The sequence below is a fragment of the Sminthopsis crassicaudata genome, chromosome 3 (assembly GCF_048593235.1).
Source record: "Sminthopsis crassicaudata isolate SCR6 chromosome 3, ASM4859323v1, whole genome shotgun sequence".
In the NCBI taxonomy this organism is placed as follows: Eukaryota; Metazoa; Chordata; class Mammalia; order Dasyuromorphia; family Dasyuridae; genus Sminthopsis; species Sminthopsis crassicaudata.
Window position 1 is genome coordinate 154,758,348 of NC_133619.1, and position 26,203 is coordinate 154,784,550.

Consider the following 26,203-nt stretch of genomic DNA (forward strand, 5'->3'; position numbering starts at 1 on the left):
TGTCTTCTGATCAAAGAAACATAAGAAAGAAGTTTTCTGATCCCACGCAATACAGGGGGGCTGAATATAAGAATGTGAATCTTGATTTTTAATATCCCACGTGATTTATTGATATGCTTCACAGGGCTGCTATATCAACTTGGGTTCCTAAAGTTTCAATATGGGGGCAAAAACAAGAGTAAATTTTATTTAACTGGAAAACTTGGGAACATATACCCAAAACTATATATATTTTTTTAATCTAAAATATAAGGTCCTGACCTCCAGTTAAACTTGGAAAAGGATCATGACAAGGAGACTGACCCTAAAATTTACATATAACTTGACCTAGAAATTAATGAATAAATTCCACTAAGTCAAACAATCGTTATATTTTGCTTCAACTGATATGCTATTTACATGGGTGAAATCTGTAGCTTTTTAAAAATGCTAAATTAACTGCATATTTCACATAATTGACATTTGTCAAAATTAATTTTCTTAGACTCAATTAAAATGTTGCCAATGCTTTACCTGTGTTGTAGCTGTTGAAGTAGTGCTGCTCCTGGATCCCCACATCTGTTGGAACTGCACCCTTATTTCTGCAAATGTTTCAATAATGACGGCAATAAATACATTCTGAAGGGGAGAAAATAGACATATGAACCAGACTTAGCATAAGATTCAGCAGAGATGGAGGAATTCTAGCAGAATTTCAATTTGTATGTCCGACAGATTTATCGTAATAAAGTATACAATACCTTAACAAGCCAAGCAAGAAAAAATATTAAGGTGATGAAATAGAAGTAAGAGCGCCATCGTGGAAAGCTGTCAATTGCTCGATACATAAGGAATACCCAGCCTTCTTGAGAGGCAGCTTCATACACAGTAAAAATACTTGTACCTGTTAATAGAAAAGGGAAACACATTGTGTTTCTTTTTTAGATGAAATTTTTTTTTTTCTCAGAAAAAAACAACCACTATTGCTTACCTTCCTTTTTTTAGTGAAAAAAGTTCTCCCAGAAGGATTATGTTTTAGATGATACTTTATTGGGTTTGATTCTTAAAACTATGAATAAGTATTCCTGCCATGTAAGCAATGAAATTCTAGGTATTTTGTTCACAAAGAGATAATTCAAAGGCAATATAAAGACAGCAAGAAGCCATCTTTTTGGCATAATGTTAACAGAAGGATACCATGAAAGTGAAGTAAAGCAATAACAAGCTACAAAGAGGTCTTAATACTTCTGGTTCAAAAGACTATATTTTTGCATGTATCCTTGACATCTATGAAACAAAAAAAAAATAGAATGTGTTACATATGAAATACATTTTAAAAATGTGCTTTCTATTTGAAGCAGTATTTTAGAAAGATGAATCTATCTGGGCAACTTCAAATGAATATCACCAAAGCCATGTTTGGTTTGTCAAGTCTTTACTGAATACCAAAGTATGAACTAGTCAAGTATCTAATTATATTTCACATTTTCTGACAAAATTATCCTGCTCCAAATCCTTCTTCTCAGCAGGAAGAGTTAAAAGATAAACAGGTGAATTAATTTTAAACATATTATTGACTCTGTAGACAAAACAAAATTTCCAGACATCAAGAAGCCTTAGGGCTTACTTGGAAAATAAAAGAACCTCAAATTGTTTAAGTTGAATTTAACTAATGTTTTTCACTATTCTGATTTCCTTTGGGGTTTGTATTTTTTTTAATAAATTGTCCAGAAAACTGTTTCCCAGATAATCTCTAAGCAAAATAATTTGAGGGGAAAAAAAAGATTTTGTTTGAATGACTATGATAAAGATTAAAAGTTGAAAAAAGAACACATACAGGCATAAGGACAAATAGACTATAATAGCATGTAAGAAACTAAATCCTTGGGTAAGCCCACATGTAAGGTTAAAACAAAATGATAGAAGAAAAACAAATTATACCCACTAGCAAAATAATTTTCTATATAATTGCGGCTTTATAAAACAAATAAAATTGGATATAACAAATAAAAGTAGTTCATTTCCATCTAAGGTAATTGTTACTATTCTCTAGGTCAAAATAGTATTGGTCTGCATAGAAAAAGTTTTATTTACAAACTGCTTATTTTCTGCTAAAAATTGAAAATTTATATTAGAAATAAAAACAGCTGAGGTCCACGGTGTTACCAGATTTCCATTCTTGTTTTGGGGGCAAGGTGTCAACTCAATTCAATTCAATTCAAGAAATTTACACAACCCCTACTTTGCAAAGAACTCATTGTGCTAGTATTCAGAATACCAAGATAAAAAGTGAAATAATCTTGTCAAGAAGTTTAGAGTTCAATGGATCCAGAAGATATTAATAGCTACTTGTTTAAAAAATTATTCTATCCCATCTCAACTTTTCTAGTTGGTTTAATTAGGGGATTCCACATTACTCAGAAGCATAGTTATGTGGTATGTTTTATTACTCATACTATTAGCCTCCATGATATAGGGTGAGCAAATCAGAAAAAAAAAAAAAAAAGATAAAAATGAAATCAGTCCATTTGTCTTAGTAACTACATTCAACACAGTATTTAATATAGATGCAAAATCCATTCAATGAAGTTTGTAAACAATCACTAGATTAATAGGTCCATGCAATTTTTGCAATCTTTGACCACTGATAAAATGTTCAGAAAATGTTTTTAACTCAAACTAATTTGGAGGCTGATTTTCTATGAATGGTGATGGGTTTAGATTGACTCATCCAAACACTTTCAATTTGGACATCTAGTAATTAGTATGATACACACTTGAAAGAAATTGATAGGGACATGACATGTTGGGAACTAAAATGATGAAGAATCTATCAACCACATATTATGAAGATAAAATATTTGAGGAACTATCTCTAGAGAGTAGAATTGGAAATAATGCCTTGGCAGAGGCATATTTTGGCTTAATATAAAATAGACCTTTCTGTGGTTAAGATATACATTTTAAAAGCATACTCATGCAGGGAGTTCCTATTCATTGGAAATATTTAAGTGTTTTAAGAGTGTTTTGAGGAACCAAATAAAGAATTCAAGCCATAGATGGATATTAAATGAGATAATCTTCCAGTCCTATGAATACTAGAGTGACATATTTAAATTTCCTTCCAAAATAATTAATTCTTTGTCAAAGAAATATCATTTTTACAGATAAGTAAATAGGAAATATAAATAAAGCAAATTGGGAGGACAGCACTAATAATTGACAGGGATAAGGAAAGCCTTTGTGTAACAGCTAGCACATGAATGGAGTCTTGAATGAAATTAGAGATTCTAAGAGGAAAAATGAAAACAGCCTGTATGAAAGCATAAGAGGAAGCTATGGAATGTTATTTACAAAAAAACACGAAATGGGAAGTTGATTGAAATAAAAATAATCTAAAGCACATGAAGGGGAAGAAAGGGGAAATCAGGCTGAAAAGTTAGAATGAGGTAATATCTGAAGCATATTATATAATGCCAAGCAAGAAATGTGTAATTTGTGCTAGTGCAATAGGGATAGCTTGGTGGCACAGTGGATAGAGGTCAAGGTCTGAAATCAAGATGAAGAATCTTCCTGAGTTCAAATTTGATTTCAGACTCTTAATTGCTAGGTGACCCTGGACAAGTCTTTTCACCCTGTTTCTTCATCTGTAAAATAAACAGGAGGAAATGGCAAATCAATCCAGTATCTTTGCCAATAAAACCTCAAATGGGGTCATGAAGAGCTGGACACAACTGAAATGAGTGAAACAAAGATGCAAAAGGCAGCCAATGAAGTTTCTGAAGTGACAGTCAGATCTGCATGTACTATGCATCTCAGGATGCTTCTTTCTCCAGTGATTTACAAATGAGTCACTGAAGTGTCAATGATGCACAGTTCTTAGACACTCCCAGGCATTTAAAATGAGAGATTAAAGATGTAGATATATAGATGTCCAAAGATGTTAGAAATGATGGAAAGGGAGAGTGACCTGCCCTCTATTTATATGGGGAAGTGTAGCCCTAATAAGAAGAAGGTATCCTTATCTGAAACCTGAAAGTTATAAGAAAGTCTTGGAAATTAGGAGGAGCTCACATTGGTGGCATTATAATATTATAACATCCTATTTTTTTTTCAAATTTCTTCTCAATTGATGGTTTTGTCCTTTGTGTTAACCTTCAAGTAATTACTTTTTCCTAGCCATGAACTCTAATCAGTCTATGCCTCCAGACACTTCCTTTTAAAATCATCATCCTTGTTAGATGGAACTAAGGAGGTCATAAATTTCCACTGAAATTTTTAGCCATATCTTGGAGCATTTGAGCAAGATTCTACCAATCTGGTGATGTCTGTGACAGGAAACAAATAACCCCAAGTTTCAAAAGGCAAAATAATATATCTTTTCTTACCCAAAGGGTATTCTCAATCATACTTTGCAATGACTATCCAAGAATATGGCAGGAAGAAGAAGCAAATAATCATGGTCTTCTAACTTTCCCATTTACTAACATATTTTCTATTTGGCAGAGGCCTGTCTCTTAAAAAAATTAATCTCCTGATATCTAAAATTTTAGTTCTCATATTTTCATCCTAACACTTAATAAAATAACTTTGATAGACACAAAGAAAAAGTGAAAATAAGAGGATAAGCCTATAAATTGTCTAAACATAGGAAGAAGTCACATCCCACCCAATGCTACATTTGATCCTTAATATCCTGAAATAATTAATCACAACTTAACAAATACCCTGCCTAATGACCAAATGACGACAATAACAGCTTGCAACCAGAGGATTGGCTCAATGTAATTCTTACATCTACAAATGCATATTTCTGCTTGAAATATTAATAAAACATTTTAAAATAAATCCAAGAAGGCCAATTCATCCTTGAGTCTGAACTATGAATTACATTTTGTTATTGGCCATATTACAGAATCATAAAACATTAGAACAAGAAGGGGCTTTAGTCCTTACCCTTTTAATAAAGGATGATCTATCTGAAGGAACAAAAAATAACTTGCTTAAGGCATCAGAGCTAATTATTTTTATTTTTCTCCTTACCTTTGTTAGTCTACTCTTGTATAATTTGTTAGTCAATAAATTAGATTAATACTCCCAAATTATTTAATAAAATATAGTTTTGGACACATTCATACTTTCCTTTTCTAATGGTAGAGCATAATGGAATGTTGGGGGTCTAAGGACTATGCCAGTGGAACACAGACTCTACCGAATACTACAAAGTCAAAAGGTTTCTGGTAATAGTGTGAAAATAGCATGAGTATCTGGAATTTCAGCTGAAGGCTGTCCATATGTTTTTGTTTGTTTGTTTTTCATTTGTTTTGTGATTGAGGATTTAGTCATTAAACATCTACTAAGACATAGAAGTGATACAATCTATTCTATATCATTTAATGGAGTATTATTGGTACTTTTTTATATTATGTGACTTAGGAAGTATTGGCTGTTGTTAAATAATTTCAGTTATGTCAAATTCTTCATGATGATTTGGGGTTTTCTTGACAAAGATACTGAAGTGGCTTGCATTTTCTTCTCTAGTTCATTTTATAGATGAGAAACAGACAAAACAGAATTAAAGGCCCTATCCAAAATCACACAGCTAGTGTCTGAGGTCAAATTTGTACTCAGGTGTTCATGCCTCCAGAACTATCACTCTATCTACTATAGCATGAAACAGTATTATGAATTGTAAATAAACCTAATCCCATTTCCTTATTCATGAGCGCCTCTCCACAAAAAAAAAAAAAAAAAAAAAAAAAAAAAAAAAAAAAAAAAACCCAATCCAGTCCCTCAACCTTGACTTCTACAACTAAAATACTTTTAACTCCCTCTTCCTCCCTCTCCTTCTCTCCTTTCTCTTCTCTTCTCTTCTCTTTTGTCCTTCTCCCTCTCCCTCTCCTTCCCCCTCTCCCTCTCACTCTCTCTCTCTCTGTGTCTCTCTTTCTCTCTTTGTGTCTCTCTTTCTCTCTCTCTCTGTCTCTCTTTCTCTCTCACAGACACACACACAGGACACACAGACAAATATGGTTCATTCAATTTAGGACATTTGCAAATTACTGAATTTATGGCTTATCTTCTCAGAAGCTAATTCCTTATGGGGGGTACCATATTTCTTCTACCAAGAAGATAGGGTAAGTAGAATTTCCAGTAAATCAACAGATAACTAATAAAATTAAAAAAAAAAAAAAAAAAAAAAAAAAAGACTAACCACGCTAAATTTCACTACAGGCAATTTTCTTTTCAAATGCAGATATTTTATAGTTAAAGATAATTCTTGTGTCAAAGATTTGTGTTAATCAGAGAGCTGATCTGAAAATTTCCTAATTATGGTTCTGTTTGTTGCTTAAGACAAATTATAAAAGACAAGCATTAATATAGGCAAGATCCCCTGGCCTAAGAATATGGTACCTGAGAATAAAATTTGAATTTCTTAACTAAGGAAATAACAGACTCCTGACCAGGGATGGAGTATACCTCATCAAATCTAGTAAGCGTACATTTGACTGTATTCTTCCAAATCCAAACAAATTTTTTAAAGATGAAAGAGAAAACTGTCCATGAAGCTAGCTATTATTGTAATGGATAAAGAATAAATGAGAAAACAAAATAAATGAGAAAAAAATTAAAAATATTGTGTGTGTGTTTTTAAATAGCTGCAAATGTCTATAAACATGTACAGTGTAATATGTCCCACTCACAGGAGTACTCACTTTACATTTGCACTGAGGCATACTGCAATAGTAAAATGAGTTGCTATATCTGGGTAAGCCACCAGATGGTGGTCCAAGCCTTGAGCTCCAATTTGAATAAATACAAATTTTCTAATGTAAAAACCTGTATGTTCCAGTATTGCTTAGTCATGCCACATATTTGTAAACTTCCTTTTCTCTCTCTTGAAGTGTAGCAAAGTGCTTTCCTAGGCTGTTATCTAATTGCTAAGTAGTGTATGGTCTCATACTCAAAAGGAGTTGGAAGAAAAAAAAAAAAAGAAGCTGATTTAACACTCTCCCATGCAACATCACATCTATCCCTGCCCTTTTACAGCCATCAGCATGGCCTTCTATAGGAATCTTCTCTTCCTGGGAGATAACAAAGGGAAATACATGGTCCAGTAATTTAGTAGATTGGTCAAAAAAGGTTGTTAGGTCAAGGACTGACTTTCTGTTTTCTCTCAGTGGGCTCTGCAATGACTTCCCCAGAGAATTTATATCTCCAGGCTAATGGGCATCTATACTTTCTCATTGTACTCCAGACACCCTAGTCTCTTTTAGGGTGCTCCTGCAGTGCTGGGTCATGATCCTTATTAAAATTTTAAAAAGAATGACCACTTAATTCACCTGAAGAAAACTGCCATGTTGTCCATTTCTTTGAAACTTTAAAAAGCACTTGGTGTAGGGAATAGACAACAAGGGAGAAGACAGAAGTCATAGACAGGTAACAGTGGAGAAATAAATCAGGGGCATACTTCTTTAAGAACAGTGTCAGGATTACTAAAGCCCCAAAAAGCCAGTGGGTGCTGTGGAAATCTAAGACTAAAAGAAAGTATTGTTATTTTGTCCTATTTATTCAGAAGGATTGATGCAATGATGACCAATGACAATAGAAAAAAGTCAAAGATGTTCTTACTTTGTTTCTCTTTTCTACCAAAGAGAATTACCTTAGAATTAGAAAGAACAAAACATAGATTGCTAATAATTGATAGGCAAGAAAAGTAAAAAGGTTGCTCTAAGGTGCCCTATATAAATTCAATATGGCCAAGACAAACAAATTTTCAGGTACTTGTAATGTTCTTTTTCTCTAAATTATAACCTTTCTCTGGGAGCAGGATTTCTTTGGGAGCTGCTGGGAGCAGCCTTAGTTTCAGTTCAGTTCAATGATCCCAAATCCAGCCAGGAGATAAAGTCCTTTACTGTCTTCTAAATCTTATCTCCTTCACTTGGAGCTAGGCTAGTTTCCTGGAGGCCTTCCTCTCTCTTTGATTCCCCGAGAGCTCTTGTCCAAATGTCTCCAAATCCAAAGGTTTGTCCTTCAGCCTCCAGCCTCTCATCCTCCCAATGTCTCCAGCCAGCAGGAAGTAGAGGTGGGAATGAATCAACTCCACCTTCAAGAGTGGGATTGTGGGCTTCTGTGTTGTGAATCTCCCAGAAGTCAATCCTAGTTCTGAATCTCCCAAAGTCCCTGAAGTTCTCTCCTTCACTGAATCCTGATTCTGAATCCCCTCCCAGAGAGTGGGCTTTTATATGCTCTCTAAAGGTGTGAACCTAATGTGTGGACCAGTGGGTGAACTCCTTTAAAGGTGTGAACTAAATACATAAGTACCTTGTAAGAATCCTAACAGGCACTCAAATTGTGATTCCTGAATTATTGTCAATAATGGAAAGATCATAAAGAATGAGAGAAGTATCAATAGATTGGAAAAGGGCAAATGTCCCTCTTTTTAAAAAAGAGGTTATGGAAGGAAGATAAAAAATAGTGCCTGAAACAGATTTGTAGGACAGTGAACTTGACTTCAATTCTTGGTACCATTTTTGAATTGTTTGTTTAATATATAAAAATGGAAACAATAATTACAAATTACCAGGCTATTTTTATAGAGAGTAAAATTACCCATATTTGACTTTTTGAGTGACTAGGTTATTAAACTAGTAGATCAGGGACATATTAAAAACATAGTTTTCCCTGGTTTTTAATTTGTTTGTTTTTTAATAGATGGCAAGACATGTCCTACTAGAAAGCTGTCATTATATTTTTCTTCATGACATTCACAATGAGAAATGGAAAAAAAAAAAACAATTCACACATACTTATGAAATTTAAGAAGACCTCTTACTGTGAAGCAGGAATGATATAATTAAGTAAGAACACTTCAGTTCAAACAAAGATTTATTAAACTTGACAATAGATGCTTAAATATGGCTCTAATTAAAATTATTCTAACAGTTAATATTGTTTGAAAATGCTGTTCTGTATTTGTGGTTGTTAGATCGAGATAAATGCAAAGATAGTTTAGTAGCCAGTACAGAAGAATACCATGAATGTGTAAAACTTTTTTTCCCTTTAAAACAATGAAATTAATATATTACATATTAGGAGAGGTTCTTTGTGACATGAAAGAGATCTTTGTTTCTCTATATTCTGCTATGCCAGAAAAAAGCAAGTTCTGGCAGATTCTATCATGCAACAGAAAATCAGAGAGTATCTTCACCATAAGGCTGTTCACCAGGTGATGGACTTTTTTTTTCTTTTTATATCACAGTAATTTATTAAGCCATCTGCTTAAGACAGAGAGATTGAGATCATTATTGGTTGAAAGATAATTCACAGGAATGAAATCCTAAATTTCCCATGATAATTCAATAAATTCAAATTAAGTAAAAATAAGTTTATGATGTGACAAAACAACACTTTTCTGTTCTAAAAGAAACTAATATCTCATGCTTTTGAAAACACTAACTTTTTTGAAATATTTTCATTGAAATTTTTTGAGAGCAGACATGAATCTTCCACCAAATTTTAGCTTTGAGATGTTTACTATTAGAAACTTCATTCATCTGTTCTTACATGCCCAAAATACATGGAGGAATTGGTATGACAAGCATTAAAATTTTTAATTTATTTATTTTGTTTTACAGGATGAGTAAGAAATAACTATTTAAAAATTTGAAGCAAGGGAATAGGATCCCAGAAAGTTGCAGGAAAATGTTTCTTGTGATTCTTTCTAGTATCAATGTTGCTTGAGACAATTACCTCTCTACTACTAGCCCTCCTGGATCCAATAGTTAATTAATCTTTACAGAATTATAAAGGCTAGAAACTAAGACACCAGTGCTGTAGAAATGAATTACCAGTTCTGTAAGTTGTATCATAATACTGATAATTCTCAGTTTGTGGTTTACATGATCAACATAGAAATACATTTTATATACTGTGATTTAATCAGAATGTAGTTATACAACTCAAGTAAATTAAAATCAGTTCTGCTTGCAAGTACTCTGAATTTATACCCCACTAGTTAGAAACATCAAATACACACATTCAAAAAATAGAAAATATTTATAAAATGATACCAAGTAATTTTAGGACATGGAGTATAAACAAACAGGGGTATTAGAAAAGGCTTCTTATAGGAGACAGCACTTGAAATGAACTATAAAGAAAGCAAGTAGTTTCAAAAGATGGGGATCGGCAAGGACACAACAGAACAATTTGTATAAAGGCATAATGGTAGAAGATCAATTGTTGTATGCAAAGAAGAACAAGCAGAAAAGCTTTGAATTTTAGTATAGCAAGGCTGTGGATAGAAGTGTTTAAGTTGTGAGCAGTTTATATTTCATTCTAGAGACAATCAGGAGCCTCTAAAGTTTCTAGAGCTGTGAAATGATAAGTTAGACACCTGCCTAAAGAATATTTATTTGGAAATTGAATAAAGGATAGATTGAAGAAGGAATAGAGAATAGGATGGAGCCATAATAGTGAAGAAAAGGCAGGCATTTGCCTAAACTCTCCCAAATTCATTTCCAAATAACTTTTAAAAATACCTTGAAATAAATTCTGGAATAGCAGTATCTACTTCAGATGAAGTAAAATGATTTTCCAACCCAAGACAACTTAAGAAAGTCAGTAGGAAGTCTCATGGGATGAGAGTGGAGCATAGATAGTGTATTGCAAACTTCATCCCAGCAAAGTAACACTGGGCCTTGGAGACTGAATCAGCTGCTACAGAGAAGACTTCAGGATCTCTAAAGCATAGATTGTCAAGGAGTGGGGCAACTAATCAAATGGTGATTGCTTTCACGAATTATCATTCCTTAATCTATTTTCTAAATCAATTTTTCCAATGAGATATTTCACATTTTCTTCTATGTTTTCATTTAGAAATATCTTATGGCTTCTTGATATATCATGGAGTCATTAGCTTGCATTGCCCAATTATAATTTTAAGGAATTATTTTCTTCAGTGAACTTTTGTCTATCCTTTTCTACTTAGTGAGTTCTGTTTTTCATAGTTCTTTTGTTCAGTGAATTTTTGTGCCTCTTTTTTATTTGACCAATTTTTTTAAAGGAATTATCTTCAGTGAAATTTTTATCTATGTATATTTTTTTCCATTTGGCCAGTTCTGCTTTTTTAAGGGTTTCTCCTCTTCACTGAATTTTTATGCCTTTTTTTATTTGGCCTATTCTGTTAAGGCATTATTTTCTTCATTTTGTGTAGCTCCTTTATAAATCTACTGATTTAAAAAAATATTTCTTGGATTAGTCTTATGTTTTTTTCCCAATTTTTTTTCTTAACTCTTGAAATTTATTTTAGCTCTTTTCCAAGAATTTTTTGTGGGGGATGGGGTGGTAGCTGAGACCAATTAACAATTTTCCTTTGATCCAATAATAGAACTACTAGAGCTATGTTCCAAAGACATAAAAAGAGAAAAGATAAATAGAGACAAACAGATATCAAAACAAACAAAAAAAATGAAAGCAGCTCTTTTCTTGTGGCAAAGAATTGGAAATTGTGGGGAAAGCCATCAATGAAAAAAGGTTGAACAAGTTATGGAATAGACTGTGATGGAAGACTATTGTACTATACGAAATAATGAGCAGGATATTCTCAAAAAATAGCTGGAAAAACATATAAACTGATGGAAAGTGAAATGAGCAGAACCAGAAGATCTTTCTATTTACTTTCTAGTTACAGCAATATTATATAATGATCAACTGTAAATGACTTAGCTATTTTACAATGAACCAAGGAAATTCTGAAGGACTTATGTAAAAAAATGCTACCCATTTCCAGGGGGTAAAAAAACCCAATGGAGTGTGAATGCAAATTGAGGCATAATTTTTACATTTTTTCTTTATTTTCATGGATTTTAATATATTTTCTTTCACAATTTAAAAAGTGAATGTCAAAAATGTTTTACATGCAATTATGGAAAATTATGGAAAAGTAAAATATTAACTAAATATATCTTAAGTAAAAAATAAATCCTTGTGCCACCAAGGCAAATCAAGGAAGATAATTAATATTTATAGAACTGTTTATGTTGAAGTGCTAATTAAGTCAGCAAACCTGGAGGCCAGAAGACCTGAGAGCAAATGAAGTCTGAGACACTTAGTAGTTATGTGACCATCTCTTTGTCTTAATTCAGGGGAAAAGGAAATTGCAAACCACTCCACTACCCTTCCCAAGAGAACCTCAGGAACAATATGGTCCATAGGATCTCAAAGAGCAACAAGAACATTATTATAATGAACTGGAAATAAATAATGAATATGTTTATAAGACCTCATTAAACATATCTTATTTAAAAAAAGAAAAAGAAAAAAGTATAAAATATGAATAAGGAACTTTATTAAGAGGTACAATGGTCTAAGACAAAAGTGATTATTGCATGATTTTAAGAGTGACTCTAAAAGACAGAGACAGAGAGAGAGAGAGAGAGAGAGAGAGAGAGAGAGAGAGAGAGAGAGAGAGAGAGAGAGAGAGAGAGAGAGAGAGAGATGATCCAAGAGTTCGGAAGAGTTCAAATTCTGCTTCTCAGAATACTGTATGATGTTGAGCTCATAGAAACTCTAATATTAACACAGAGTTGTCTTAATTTGCCTTTCTCTGATGAATAGTGATTTGGAGCACCTTTTCATGTGGTTACAAATATTTTCAATTTCTTCATTTGAAAATTATTCATATTTGACCATTAATCAATTGGAGAATGGCTTGAATTCTTATAAATTTGAATTAATTCTCTATATATTTTAGAAATAAGGCCTTTATCAGAACCTGTGAATGTAAAAATATTTTCCCAATTTATTGCTTCCCTTCTAATCTTATCTCCATTACTTTTGTTTGTGTAAAAACTTTATAATTTAATATAATCAAAATAATTTATTTTGTAATCAATAATGATCTTTTGTTCTTCTTTGGTCACAAATTTCTTCCTCTTCCACAGATCTGAGAGGTAAACTCTCCTATGTTTCTTTAATTTGTTTATAGTATAATTCTTTATGTCTAGATCATGAACCCATTTCGACCTTACCTTGGTATATGATGTTAGGTATGGGTCAATGCTTAGTTTCTGCCATACTTCCTTTCCAATTTTCCCAGCAGTTTTTTTTTTCCAAATAGAAAGGTTTTTTGTTTTTTTGTTTTTAAGTAACTTGCCCAGGGTCACACAGCTAAAATATGTCAGGTGTCTGAGAGGAGATTTGAACTCAGGTCCTCCTGACTTCAGAGTTGATGCTCTATCCACTGCACCACCTAGCTGCCCCCAAATACAGAGTTCTTATCCCAAAAGCTGGGGTCTGTGGTTTGTCAAACACCAGATTACTATAATTATTGACTATTTTATTCTGTGAACTTAACCAATTCCACTGATCAAGGCAATACCAAATGGTTTTGATGACCACTGTTTTATAATATAGTATTAGATCAGGTACAGGTAGGGCATCTTCATTTGCTCTTTTTTCTCATTAATTCCCTTTAAATTATTGACTTTTTGTTCTTCCAGATGAACTTTGGTTTTATTTTTTTCTAGGTCAGTAAAATAGTTTCTTGAGAGTTTAATTGGTATAGCACTAAATAAATATATAACTTTAGAGAGTATTGTCATCTTTATTATATTGCTCGATGTATCCAAGAGCACTTGATATTTTTCTAATTATTTAGATCTGACTTTGTGTGGAAAGTGTTTTGTAGTTTGCTTATATAGTTCTTGACTTTCCCTTAGCAGATAGATTCCCAAATATTTTACATTATCAACAGTTATTTTAAGTGGAATTTCTCTTTGTCTTGATATTGGATTTTGTTACTGAAGTATAAAAATGATGATGATTTATGTGGATTTATTTTGTATCCTGCAACTCTCCTAAAGTTGTGGATTATTTCTAATAGTTTTTTAGTTGATTCTCTAGGGGGGTCGTTATTTCTCTGATGAGTGCTGCTTAAGTGACCTTGGGCAAACTAAGCTATCTCTTTGGATAGCTGCAAAATGAGGAGATTGGATGTGATGGCTCTAAGAGTCCTTTCTAAATCTATGATCCTATGTTATTTCATTTTTCCACAATAGAAAAAGATTAATAAATGTATGTGGAGCTGCTAGATTTTATTATGGTTTGGTAATATTAATATAGATATATAAAATGAATCTCATCAAAAATTTAAATGAAGTGTTGCTATGCTATTGCATTTCTGTATCTATGAAGTAAATATATGTGGGCCTTTTAATTAACTAATTTATAATTAAATACTTAACTATTTTTTAAAATGTCACAGTGTTTTAATTTTGTACTGTCACATTACTTGACATTTTAATAAATTACTTATATATCTTTCTCTCGTTTATCACAAGACTTAAAAATGTATCTTCCTTCCATATATGTGTGCTGTGTGTTTGTGTATGTGTGTATTCTATTATGATTGCTAGCTATAGTACAGTGAATTTATTAAATTAAAAAAAAATTTAGGAGAAAGACTAATGAAATAAAAGCTTCACTGAGTTATAGTGACAGCAGATGCAGAATGCCATCTGCCTCACAAATGTGAATCAGTTGTGGTTATCACAAAAACAACTCAATTCTCACCACAGTACAGGCTGACTTTGGAGGCACATGACTTAAAAAAACAAAGCTAGTAAAGAATATCTCTACTTTAATTGGATATGAGTCTACAATAAATAATAATAACATTTAGAATTGATGTTTCCTGTACATATATTAATGAACAAGATATGAAAAATATCCATATACCAGCTGAAAGAAGCAAAAATCTATCTTAATTAGTAATATGGAAGCAAATAAAACATTTCAAATCAAATTACAAAGAATAATATACCCTTACTGAAGAACAAAACTGTTACTAGGAACATTATTTTCTCTTCATTGTAGAAATATTTCTTTACACTGAAATATATTTATATCAATTCACGTTCCTCTCCTAATAGACTAAACAGTAAGTGTGTAACTTTTGTCTTCAAAAATTAAATTAATTTTTTTTTAATTTGAATTAAAGAAGTAAAAAATATTTAGTTTTACAAGGGCTATTAAGTAATGGAAAGAGTGATTTATATTCACTCTGTAGGGGAAAATATGTAAGATAGGGGCCTATATATATTGAGTTCCAGTCTCATCAGTGACCTGTATATTCTTCACTAGGTCAAGTGACTTCCCTTAGTCTCAGTTTCTTCTTAAAAATTAAAGCACTAGGTTTTCAGGCGGTGGAGCCAAGATGATGAAGACAACACAAGTTTCTTTCTGGCCTTCTCCTACAACCCTCAGATTAATTAGCAAAACCAGCCTCAGAATTAGCTCTGGACCGACAAAACCCACAAATAATGAGAGTGTTAAAAAAAAAAATCATTAGCAGAAGATAATTTCAAAGATCACCAGAAAAGGTCTGTTTCAATTGGAAACAGGAGGGAGATAGCCATGCACAAGCAGCTGAACACAAACACCAGCACAGACAGTGCAGAGTTCTGGGGTGATACAGACTCTGTGAGTGAGGTGGACTCCATGGGCAGTGTGGACTCCATGGGTGGTGTGGACTCCACAGGTGATACGGACTCCATGTGGCGGAGAATCTACAGGAAGGAATTTACAGCAGTGTTGGCCACTCTAGCCTTGTTGCAAGCCAGTGAATAGCAGAGAAGTTATAAAACATCCAACACAAACACAAAAGATCAGTAGTGAACCCTGAAATGCCAGAATCTCATGGGACCTGGCCATGCCCACCCAGCAATGAGAGTGAATTAGCACTGACCCAGCACAGCCACAGCTGCTTATAGAGAAAACTGCTGCTTATAGAGGTAATTTGGAAAACCTCTCCTGCCCTAAAAGCAGACCTTAACATTAAAAAAAAATGAGTAAAAAAATTAAAGACTCTGATGATAGACAGCTTTTATGGTAAAAGAGAAGAACAGATTTCAAACCCTGGGGAGACTAAAGGCAGATTTTCTCCAGACGAGGCCCCAAAAGATGATATAACATGGTACCCAACACAAAAGATTCTCCTAAAAGAAATTAAAAGGATCTTAAAAGAGAGCTAGGGAAAAAAATGGAGAAATGAAATGAAAACTTTGCAAGAGGATTTGAAAAATGCATTTAAAAGATAGATTTGATAAAATGGAAAAAAGCAACCCCCAGAGAAAAAAATAATAATTTGTGAAACAGAAAAAGAAAATATCTCCTTAAAAAAACAGAAGGTGTAAAATGGAAAAAGAAAATAACTACTTAAAAAACAGAATTTGCAAAATGGAAAAAAAAAATTCATAGAACAAAACAACTCATTTAAAAATTCAACTGGGACAAATACAAAAAGAAGTAAAAAAATGTAAATGAAGAAAATAATTCACTAAAATTCAGAACTGAACAAATGGAAATGAATGACTCAATGACACAACAAGAATCAGTCAAAGAAAACAAAAAAAGAAAAAGAAAAAGGAAAAAATGTAAAATATCTAATTAGGAAAGCAACCGGCTTGAAAAACATATCTAGGGGAGATTCCCGGAAATACATGATGAAAAAAAAAAAAGCCTAGGCACTATCTTTCAGGACATCATATATCTGTATATCATAGAATCAGAAGGTAAAATGGTCATTGAAAGAATTCACCAAACACCTCCCGAAAGAAACCCAAAAATGAAAACCCCAAGGAATATCGTGACTAAATTTCAGAACTATCCAACCAAGGAAAAAATAATACAAGCTGCCAGAAAGAAATAATATAAATACCAAGGAGCCACAATAAGAATTACTCAGGATCTAGCAGCTTGCACTTTAAAGGATCAAAGGGCCTGGAATCTGATGTCGTGAAAGGCGAAGGAACTTGGAATGCAGCCAAGAATAAATTATCCTGCTAAACTGAGCATTTTCTTTCAGGCAAGAAGATGGACATTCAATGAAAATGGTGAATTCTATATATTTTTTGATGAAAAAACCAGAGCTAAACAACAACAACTACTACAAAAAGTTGACCTCTAAATACAGAAGTTAAGAGAAGCATAAAAAAGGTAAAAAAAAAAAAAAAAAACAAACTCCAGAATTAATCGTTTGAACTGTAAATGTGAATAGGGTGAACTCTCCCTTAAAACATAAACAGATAACAGACTGGATTAACAGCCAGAATTCTATAATATGTTGTTTACAAGAAACACATTTAAAGCAGAGTGAAACAGAGTAAAAGTAAAAAGGTTGGAACAGAATCTATTATGCTTCAGGTGAAGTATAAAAAGCAGGGATAGCCATCCTGATCACGATCAAGCAAAAGCAAAAATTGATCTAATTAAAAGAGATAAGGAAGGAAACTACATCTTGCTAAAAGGTACTGTAGATAATGAAGCAATATCAATATTAAACATATATGCACCAAGTAGTATACCATCTAAATTCCTAAAGAAATTAAAAGAGTTCGAAGAAGAAATAGACAGCAAAACTATAATAGTGTGAGATTTCAACCTTGCTCTCTCAGAACTAGATAAATCAAAACACAAACTAAATAAGAAAGAAGTTAAGGTGGTAAATAGATTACTAGAAAACCTAGATATGATAGGTTTTTTGAGAAAATTCAATGGAGACAGGAATGAGTACACTTTCTTCTTGGCAGTACATGGGACCTATAAAAAATTGACCATATATTAGGACATAAAGAACTCAAAAACAAATGCAGAAAGGCAGAAATAGTAAATGCATTTTTTTTTCCAGATCATGATGCAATAAGAATTACATTTAATAAAAGGTCAGGGGAAAATACACCAAAAAGAAATTGGAAACTAAATAATCTCATCCTAAAGAATGAATGGATGAAACAACAAATCGTAGACACAATCAATAATTTCATCCAAAAGAATGACAAAAATGAGACAGCATACAAAAATTTGTGGGATGTAGCCAAAGTGGAAATAAGAGATGCTTACTTGCATAAAATAAAGAAAGAGAAGATCAATGAATTGGGCTTGCAACTAAAAAGCTAGAAAATAACAAATTAAAACCCTTCAATCAAATAACAAACTTGAAATTCTAAAAATAAAAGGAGAGATAAATAAAATTAAAATCAAAATAACTATTGAATTAATAAATAAAACTAAGAGGAGTTGGTTTTATAAAAAAAAACCCACAAAATAAATAAAACTTTAGTTAATTTGATTAGAAAAAAAGAAAGGGGAAAATCAAATTATTAATTTCAAAAATGAAAAGGGAGAACTATCCACCAATGTAGAGGAAACTAAAACAAATATTAGGACTTACTTTGCCCAACTTTATGCCAATAAATTTGACAACCTATATGAAATGGAGGAATACCTACAAAAATATAGATTGCCCTGATTAACAGTAGAGGAAATAAATTACTGAAATAGTCACACTTTAGAAAAAAAGAAACAGAACAAGCTATTAATCAACTCCCTAAGAAAAAATTCTCAGGTTCTACCAAACATTTAAAGAACAATTAACTCCAGTACTATATAAACTATTTGAAAAATAGGGAATGAAGGACTTCTATGAAACTCCTTTTAGGGCACAGACTTTGTATTGATATGTAAAGCAAGCAGGTCAAAAACAGAGAAAGAAAATTATAGACCAATCTCCCTAATGAATGCAAAACTCTTAAATAAAATATTAGCAAAGAGATTACAAAAAATCATCCCCAGGATAATACACCATGACCAAGTAGGTTTTATACCGGAATGTAAGGTTGGTTCAATATTAGGAAAACTATTAGCATAATTTGACTATATCAATAACCAAATTAACAAAAACATATGATTATCGCAATAGATGCAGAAAAGAAATTTGATAAAATCCAACACCTATTCTTAATAAAAACACTAGAGAGTATAGGAATAAATGGACATTTTCTTAAAATAGTCAGTAGCATCTATTTAAAACCATCAGCAAGCATCATATGTAATGGGGAGAAACTAGAACCATTCCCAATAAGATCAGAGGAGAGACAAGCTTGCCCACTATTCACCATTACTATTCAATATCGTATTAGAAATGCTAGATTTGACAATAAGAAAAAAAAAAAAAGGTTAAAGGAATTAAAGTAGGTAATAAGGAAACCAAATTATCACTCTTTGCAAATGATATGATGGAAAACTTAGAGAACCCTAGATAATCAACTAAAACTTATTAGAAGTAATCCACAACTTCAGCAAAGTTGCAGGAAACAAAATAAATCTTCATAAATCATTAGCATTCTTATGCATCACTAACAAAATCCAGCAGCAAGAGATACAAAGAAAAATTCCCTTTAAAATAACCATTGATAGTATAAAATATTTGGGAATCTATCTGCCAAGGGAAAGTCAGGAACTATATAAGCAAAGCTACAAAACACTTTCCACACAAATAAAGTCATATCTAAGCAATTGGAAAAATATCAAGTGCTCTTGGATAGGCTGAGAGAATATAATAAAGATAACAATACTTTCTAAATTAATCTATTTATTTAGTGCTATACCAATCAAACTCCAAGAAACTAATTTACTGACCTAGAAAAAAATAACACCAAAATTCATCTAGAAGAAAAAAAGGTCAAGAATTTCAAAGGAATTAATGAAGAGGAAAACAAATGAAGGTGGCCTACCTGTACTAGATCTAAAATTATATTATAAAGCAGTGGACATCAAAACCATTTGGTATTGGCTAAGAAATAAAGACGTTCGTTGATCAGTGGAATAGATTAGTGGAATGACTATGACTATCTATTTATAGGCCCAGCTTTTAGGATAAGAATTCACTATTTGACAAAAACTGCTAGGAAAATTGGAAACCGGTATGGCAGAAAATAGGCATAGACCCACGCCTAACATCATATACTAAGATAAGGTCAAAGTGTGTTCATGATCTAGCCATAAAGAATGATATTATAAACAAATTAGAAGAATATAGGATAGTTTATCTCTCAGATTTTTTGGAGGAGAAAGGAATTTGTGACCAAAGAAGAACTAAAGGTCATTATTGATCACAAAATAGATAATTTTGATTATATTAAGTTAAAAAAAATTTGTACAAAGAAAACCAGTGCACACAAGATTAGAAGGGAAGCAATAAACTTGGAAAACATTTTTACTTCCAAAGGATCTGATAAAGGCCTCATTTCTAAAATATTTAGAGAATTGACTCAAATTTATAATAATTCAAGCCATTCTCCAATTGATAATTGGTCAACGGATATGAATAGACAATTTTCAGATGAAGAAATTGAAAGCATTTGTAGCTACATGAAAAGGTGCTTCAAATCATTACTGATCAGAGAAATGCCAATTAAGACAACTCTTGAGATACTACTACACACATATCAGATTGGCTAAAATGACAGGAAAAGATAATGACAAATGTTTTAAGGGATGTGGGTAATCTGGGACACTGATACACTGTTTGTGGAACGGTGAACAGATCCAACCATTCTGGAGAGCAATTTGGAACTCTGCTCAAAAAGTTATCAAACTGTGCATACCCTTTGATTCAGCAATGTTTCTATTGGGATTATATCCCAAAGAGATTTTAAATGAAGGAAAGGAATCCACATGTACAAAAATATGTAGTGGCAAGAAACTGGAAGCTGAATGGATGCCCATCAATTGTAGAATGGCTGAATAAATTATGGTATATGAATGCTATGTAATACTATTATTTTGTAAGAGATGACCAGCAGGATGATTTCATAGAGGCTTGGAGAGACTTATATGAACTGATGCTAAGTGAAATGAGAACCAGGAGATCATTATACATGGTAACAACAAGATCATACTATGATCAATTCTGATGGATGTGGCTCTCTTCAACAATGAGATGATTTAAACTAGTTCCATTTGTGCAATAATGAAGAGAGCCATCTACACCTAAAGAGAGAACTGTGGGAACAGAGTATGGAAAACAATACAGCATTCTCATTCTCTCTGAAGTTATTTACTTACATTTTGTTTACTTTCTCAGTTTTTTTTTCTTCCCTCTTGATCTATCTTGTGCAACAAGATTACTATATAAATATGTATACATATATTGGATTTAATATGTATTTCAACATATTTAACATGTATTGGACTACCTGCCAGCTAGGCGAGGGGGTAGGAGGAAGGAGGGGAAAATTTGGAACAAAAGGTTTTGCAAAAGTCAATGTTGGAAAACTTACCCATGTATATGCTTTGTAATAAAATGCTTTATTTTTTTTAAATTAAAGCACTAAACCAGTGGTATCATGCTCAAATCAGGCTATCTGTTGTTAGAGCTAAAATTACAGAACAGGAAAAGTTCGATTCAAGTTACATGGGAAATCAATTACAATCAAATAATTAGGATATAATGGTTGCTCAGAAATGATCTCTCCTAGTAGGCTTGGGTTAATTGGAGCACAGAGCCTGAACAGGGTCCTCCTAGTACTTCTGGGGTTCTACTTTTACTTTCAACTGAATTGCAGTGTAGTTTCTGTGCTAGAGTCTTCCCATCCTCACCAACAGACTCAGTTCTCAGTCTATCTGTGATATTGCAACATTCCTGCTGCCTGTTGTCCAGAGCCAACTCTTTCCAACTGAGCTTCAGTACTAGAGACAGTTCCTGGTGGATCCATGTAGAGGTGGACCTTCCCTATCTTATCCTGGATATTATAGAAGCATGGAAGAGGGGTACCAGTAGCAAGAAGAGACTGGTAGTTGGGGTCTACTAAGATAATAATATGAAACATTATTGTTCTAAATGTTCATTAGTCAGAAGCTCAAGTTGCAGGAAAGAACATGAAAAAAGAGTATCTTCTCATTGCAGGATTGGTTGAATTTTGCAAGACATCAGGAGAGATATCACTGGGCACAAATAAGGAGATGCTGAATAACAGCCAATATACTATTTTATAGACAATTTCCAGAACATGGGCGTTAAGGGTAGGAGCAAGTTTTCTGCAACCATTATTTAAATTCAGCTGGGATGTCTATCTTCCTAAACTATCCTGAAGAAATCATATTCCCATTTTCAGGGACATTAGTCTGTAGCTGAATGGCTACTGCTACTATAACTGAGAGAACTGTGGACTTCCCAGGAGTCATGGAAGATACGTAAAAAAAAAAAAAAAAAAAAAAAAAAAAAAAAAAACGCAGACAGAATGTTACCCTCCTGCACATTTGTACTCACAAACTCAGGGGAATCCATCCTTGTCCTGAGTAGTAGAAATAAATAGAAACCCTAGTAAAACAAAGGAAATTCTTTGCCTTTTTTGGCATGACATACCAAGATTTATTTAGGGGAGATAGAAACAAACATGCCTGGGCTGTTTGCCATTTTATTGATCAGGGCCTTCATATCTTTCTCTGTCAGCCACATGCCAGGAATATGAGCTTGTATGGTGTGTTGGAACCTTCACAATGATTTGTAAAGTTTCTGATCAAGTCAAAAGAATAAGATCCCAGATTAAAATCCTGATTTGTTCATGTATTCCAACTTGTCTCAAATTGTTTCCATGATCTTGAATAGTCCTGATCGAATAGCCAATGGTTGCAAGAGGTGAAAGGCATGGCAGATTATATCATTAGCATGTTGACTCAGATAGTTTCAAGAAAGAGAGCTCCTCCCACAATTGGTAAGCACATCAGTAACTAGATTGGCATGTTTTGTTTCAAGGCCTGAAACCTGAGTAATTAGAACACTACCAAAAAATTTTCCATGTATATGACAAAAGATGGACACATGAAGGCAGTAACAAATCACAATCATTTTCTGTGCATTCAATGAAGCAAAATGAAATCCCAGATCAAATGAGATTGTAAAAATACTTACTACAGAATCTGGAACATAGTAAATACTATATAAATGTTCATTCTCTTTGATTTCATTCTTCCCATATTAAGCCATGAATCACAAAATATGAATTTGAAACCCAACATGGTCAAAGGATGTATGTTTGTATCTACACACACACACACAAACCCATGTGTATATGAAGACAAATTACAAAAATTGTTATTCAAAAGTCTGCCAGGTAAATATAAAACAAACACAAATTATAAGTAATATAAAGTAAAGGAATCTAACATGCTTTTCCCCTAAGAACAGTCATAAACTATAAGTATCTTGATGTAGTATTTAAGAGAGGAAATGAATATTTTTGGGAGGTGTATACTAGTTAATTCTAAAAGAAATCCAAAAATTACTGAAAAAAGAATGAATCTGCAGAAGAATTTATTCTTTTCATATGTATTTGTCTGAGGCTAAACTTCCATGTGCTATGAAAATGTTTAAAGAATGTCAGGAATGTTTCACTAATGCTTCATTGAAAATGACTTTTAAATTGCAAAACAATTCAGGCCACAATTAAATTGAAGTATTTGAAAAAATACCTGGAGTGTCTGTTTGTCATTGTTTATTGATAGTTTATTGTTCAAGATGATCCTCTAAGTTTTAAAAATCTGTTTCTAGATTTAGAAAAGGAATTTCTTCTGAACTTAATTACAATAACCCCTGATTGTCCATAGGCTGCCTCATCAATTCCTCATTCCTCCTTTACTTTCTCCACGTATATATTTGTGCAAGCAACATTCCAATTTTAACCTAATGTGAATTATTAATCATTAGGAGCTTTTCTTCACTTTTTTTTTTGTCATTTCTCATGTTTTTGTATTTCATTAATTTTCCTTCCTTCCCATACTTGATACATCATTCTCTTAAATAAAAATATGGGCCCAGTAAAATTCTAGTAAATTAAGATAAAACTTTGTATATGGGATATCTGAAACTGGGATATCATTAAAATGGCCAGATTTCATTGATTAATGGATTGGACATTTTTGTGTGATTTTGAAAATATTGTTTAAACTGAGTTTTAGATTCCATATTTAGTAAACGAGAATATTTGTTCTACTACTCTCACACTAATCTTTTAAAAATTGGAGCTGTAATTTCATCCATGTAGGAGGTTTACTTTTAAAAATACTACCAACTATAGAGATTTGCCTAGAGGTTACTGCTTTCTGGAGAGAATCAAGCTTTCAAAATCTCTACCATTTAATAGGATCATTTGGCCCAAAGTGATTTGCTCTTTCTCACTTTAATCATGCCAACATCATTAGCCAAATACACTCTTTCCCCTAATGCCATGTAAGTTTTTTCTTTAACTGCCCATGGGATAATCAAATTTAATTAGATTTCTTGCTAAAAGTTTGCAAAATTGTTTTCCCTTCTACCAATTCTTTTTATTTTCAAGACAATACTGCTAATAATCTTCCATTTTACCACAGAAAAATTTGATGAATTAGAGTGAATGTTATTAATTATGTGGATTATACATAGTCTAAAATCGTATTGCTGTTGGTTGGCATATATTTATTAGGCAAGGAAATCAAACACTTGCTAGTTGGAATGTCATCATTTTTAGTTTCTTTGTTGCAGCAATTTATTAACATCAGCTATACTTTCCTAAGAAATTCAGAAACAAAGAAATATCATAATTTCTATCATTTTGTGTCCTTTTATTCAATTATCATTTTTGAATCAATAATTTATTTACATAGAATTGGAACTATTTTCATTACATAACAAATCTGCTTATTTTTATTTTTTTCTAAGATGGTTGATTTAAATTTTAGTTGATTTTAATCTTTCCTCTAATAATCTGGGCCTGACTAAAAACAGATGATTCTGAAACTAAACTGTCCCATAAAGTATTGTCAGTTTCAGGTGGGTGTGTAATGTTTATGATTATTATCTCTGACCAGCACCCCATGATTATATTGAAGAAGATAGTTATGTTATCTTCTCTATCTCTGCCTTCACCACTGTCTCTATTTTATGTCCTAATTTTTACTTATTTATTTTATTTATACTTTTCACTGTCTTTCCCTATACCAAATAACTTGCATTAAAATTGAATATCTATATATATATATATATATGTATGTATATATTGTTTGTAATTTGCATATACATATAAATATACATATATATATATATATATATATATATATATATATATATATATATATATATATATAGTTTTTAGCTGTTTATATATAGTCTTTAACACTTAACACTTAAGACCTAAGACCTAAATTTAAATCTTGTCTTAAATACTTACTGGCTATATAATTCTGGGCTAAATCAATGCTTCCCAGTTTCAGTTTTGTAAAATGAGGATCATAGTTGTACCTATTCACAGGGTTATAGAGTGATCAAATGAAAAACTCTTTACCAACATCAAAATAAATATAGTTATTATTATAAAATATATGCTGAATTCATTTGTATTTATTCAGTTGAATTCATTTGAAACAAGTATTTTATAAAATTGTTCTCCTTTGTCATACTCTACAACAGATGTTGACAGATAAGCTACAATTATCTTCCTGAAACTCTTTTGGCAAATGGTCATTATAAGACCTTCAATATACAATGACTACATATCTAATGAAATTCTGTTTCTTTTGTTGTCTCTAGATGTGGGAAAAATACCAACCCTGCCAATTCTTTAATTTGTCTTTCCAAGGAGAACTTGTGCTCCAACCCATGACTGCAATGAGGTAGACCTCTATTCTATTTTCTGATTTCATTAATAGTGAGAATAACACACGAAACTTTGTAAAACACCTCAATAAACTATCCTGCAAATGCCGATTTTGGATAGGAAATAGGTATGATATGAAGACAAATCTGAAAATGTAATAGTACATCAGAACTTTAAGCAATCCTCATCAATCTCGTAGCCTAATGACAATTGTATCTAGAATAAAAACATTATGCTTATTTTCCCCAGATATTTTATCCCTTAAATTCTCACTTTGGCTGTTTTGGATATCAAAGGAGTTATTTTGTTAAGAGGATTTGACACTCAGAAGTAGATCTTCAAGGATTTGATCTTATTTGGAAGATACATTAGAATCCCACAAGATCTGCTCATCTTCTCCAAAGCATAGGTGGCCCTCCCTTTAATCATCAGGTATTTACTGAACACCTACAATGAATCAGTTGTTATTATAAAGTTTACAGTTCCCAAGGATTATTAGTTTAAAAACTGAAAGAGACTCTGGGACTTCCGGCCAAGATGGCAGCATGGAGGCAGACAGCTGCTTGAGCTCCGTGTTTTCTCTCAGGACTTACTTCATGACAAGCCTTGGAATTAATGCTTGACCTGAAAAGAAACCCACAAATAATCACCAACAGAAGACATCCTTGAAATTCACCAGAGAAGGTCTGTGTTTGCTGGGGGGGTGGGGGGGGGACGGTCAAATAGACTGGGCGCAGACTGAGGGCAGGCAA

General features: G+C 32.5%; 1 protein-coding gene and 1 pseudogene across 7 annotated transcripts in view; one reads left to right on the forward strand and one right to left on the reverse strand.

Moving 5' to 3' along the window:
- Window positions 1-26,203, reverse strand: part of NALCN (sodium leak channel, non-selective) — a 518,736-nt gene that overhangs the window by 286,341 nt on the left and 206,192 nt on the right. For all 7 annotated transcript variants that reach the window (XM_074299465.1, XM_074299466.1, XM_074299463.1 and 4 more), the window contains 2 exons: window positions 741-883; window positions 514-618 (listed from right to left, as the gene is read on the reverse strand). In XM_074299465.1, the coding sequence (XP_074155566.1) occupies window positions 514-618; window positions 741-883 (248 nt within the window). The remainder of the gene's footprint in view (window positions 1-513; window positions 619-740; window positions 884-26,203) is intronic.
- Window positions 15,397-22,582, forward strand: LOC141559585 (aspartate aminotransferase, mitochondrial-like; annotated as a pseudogene).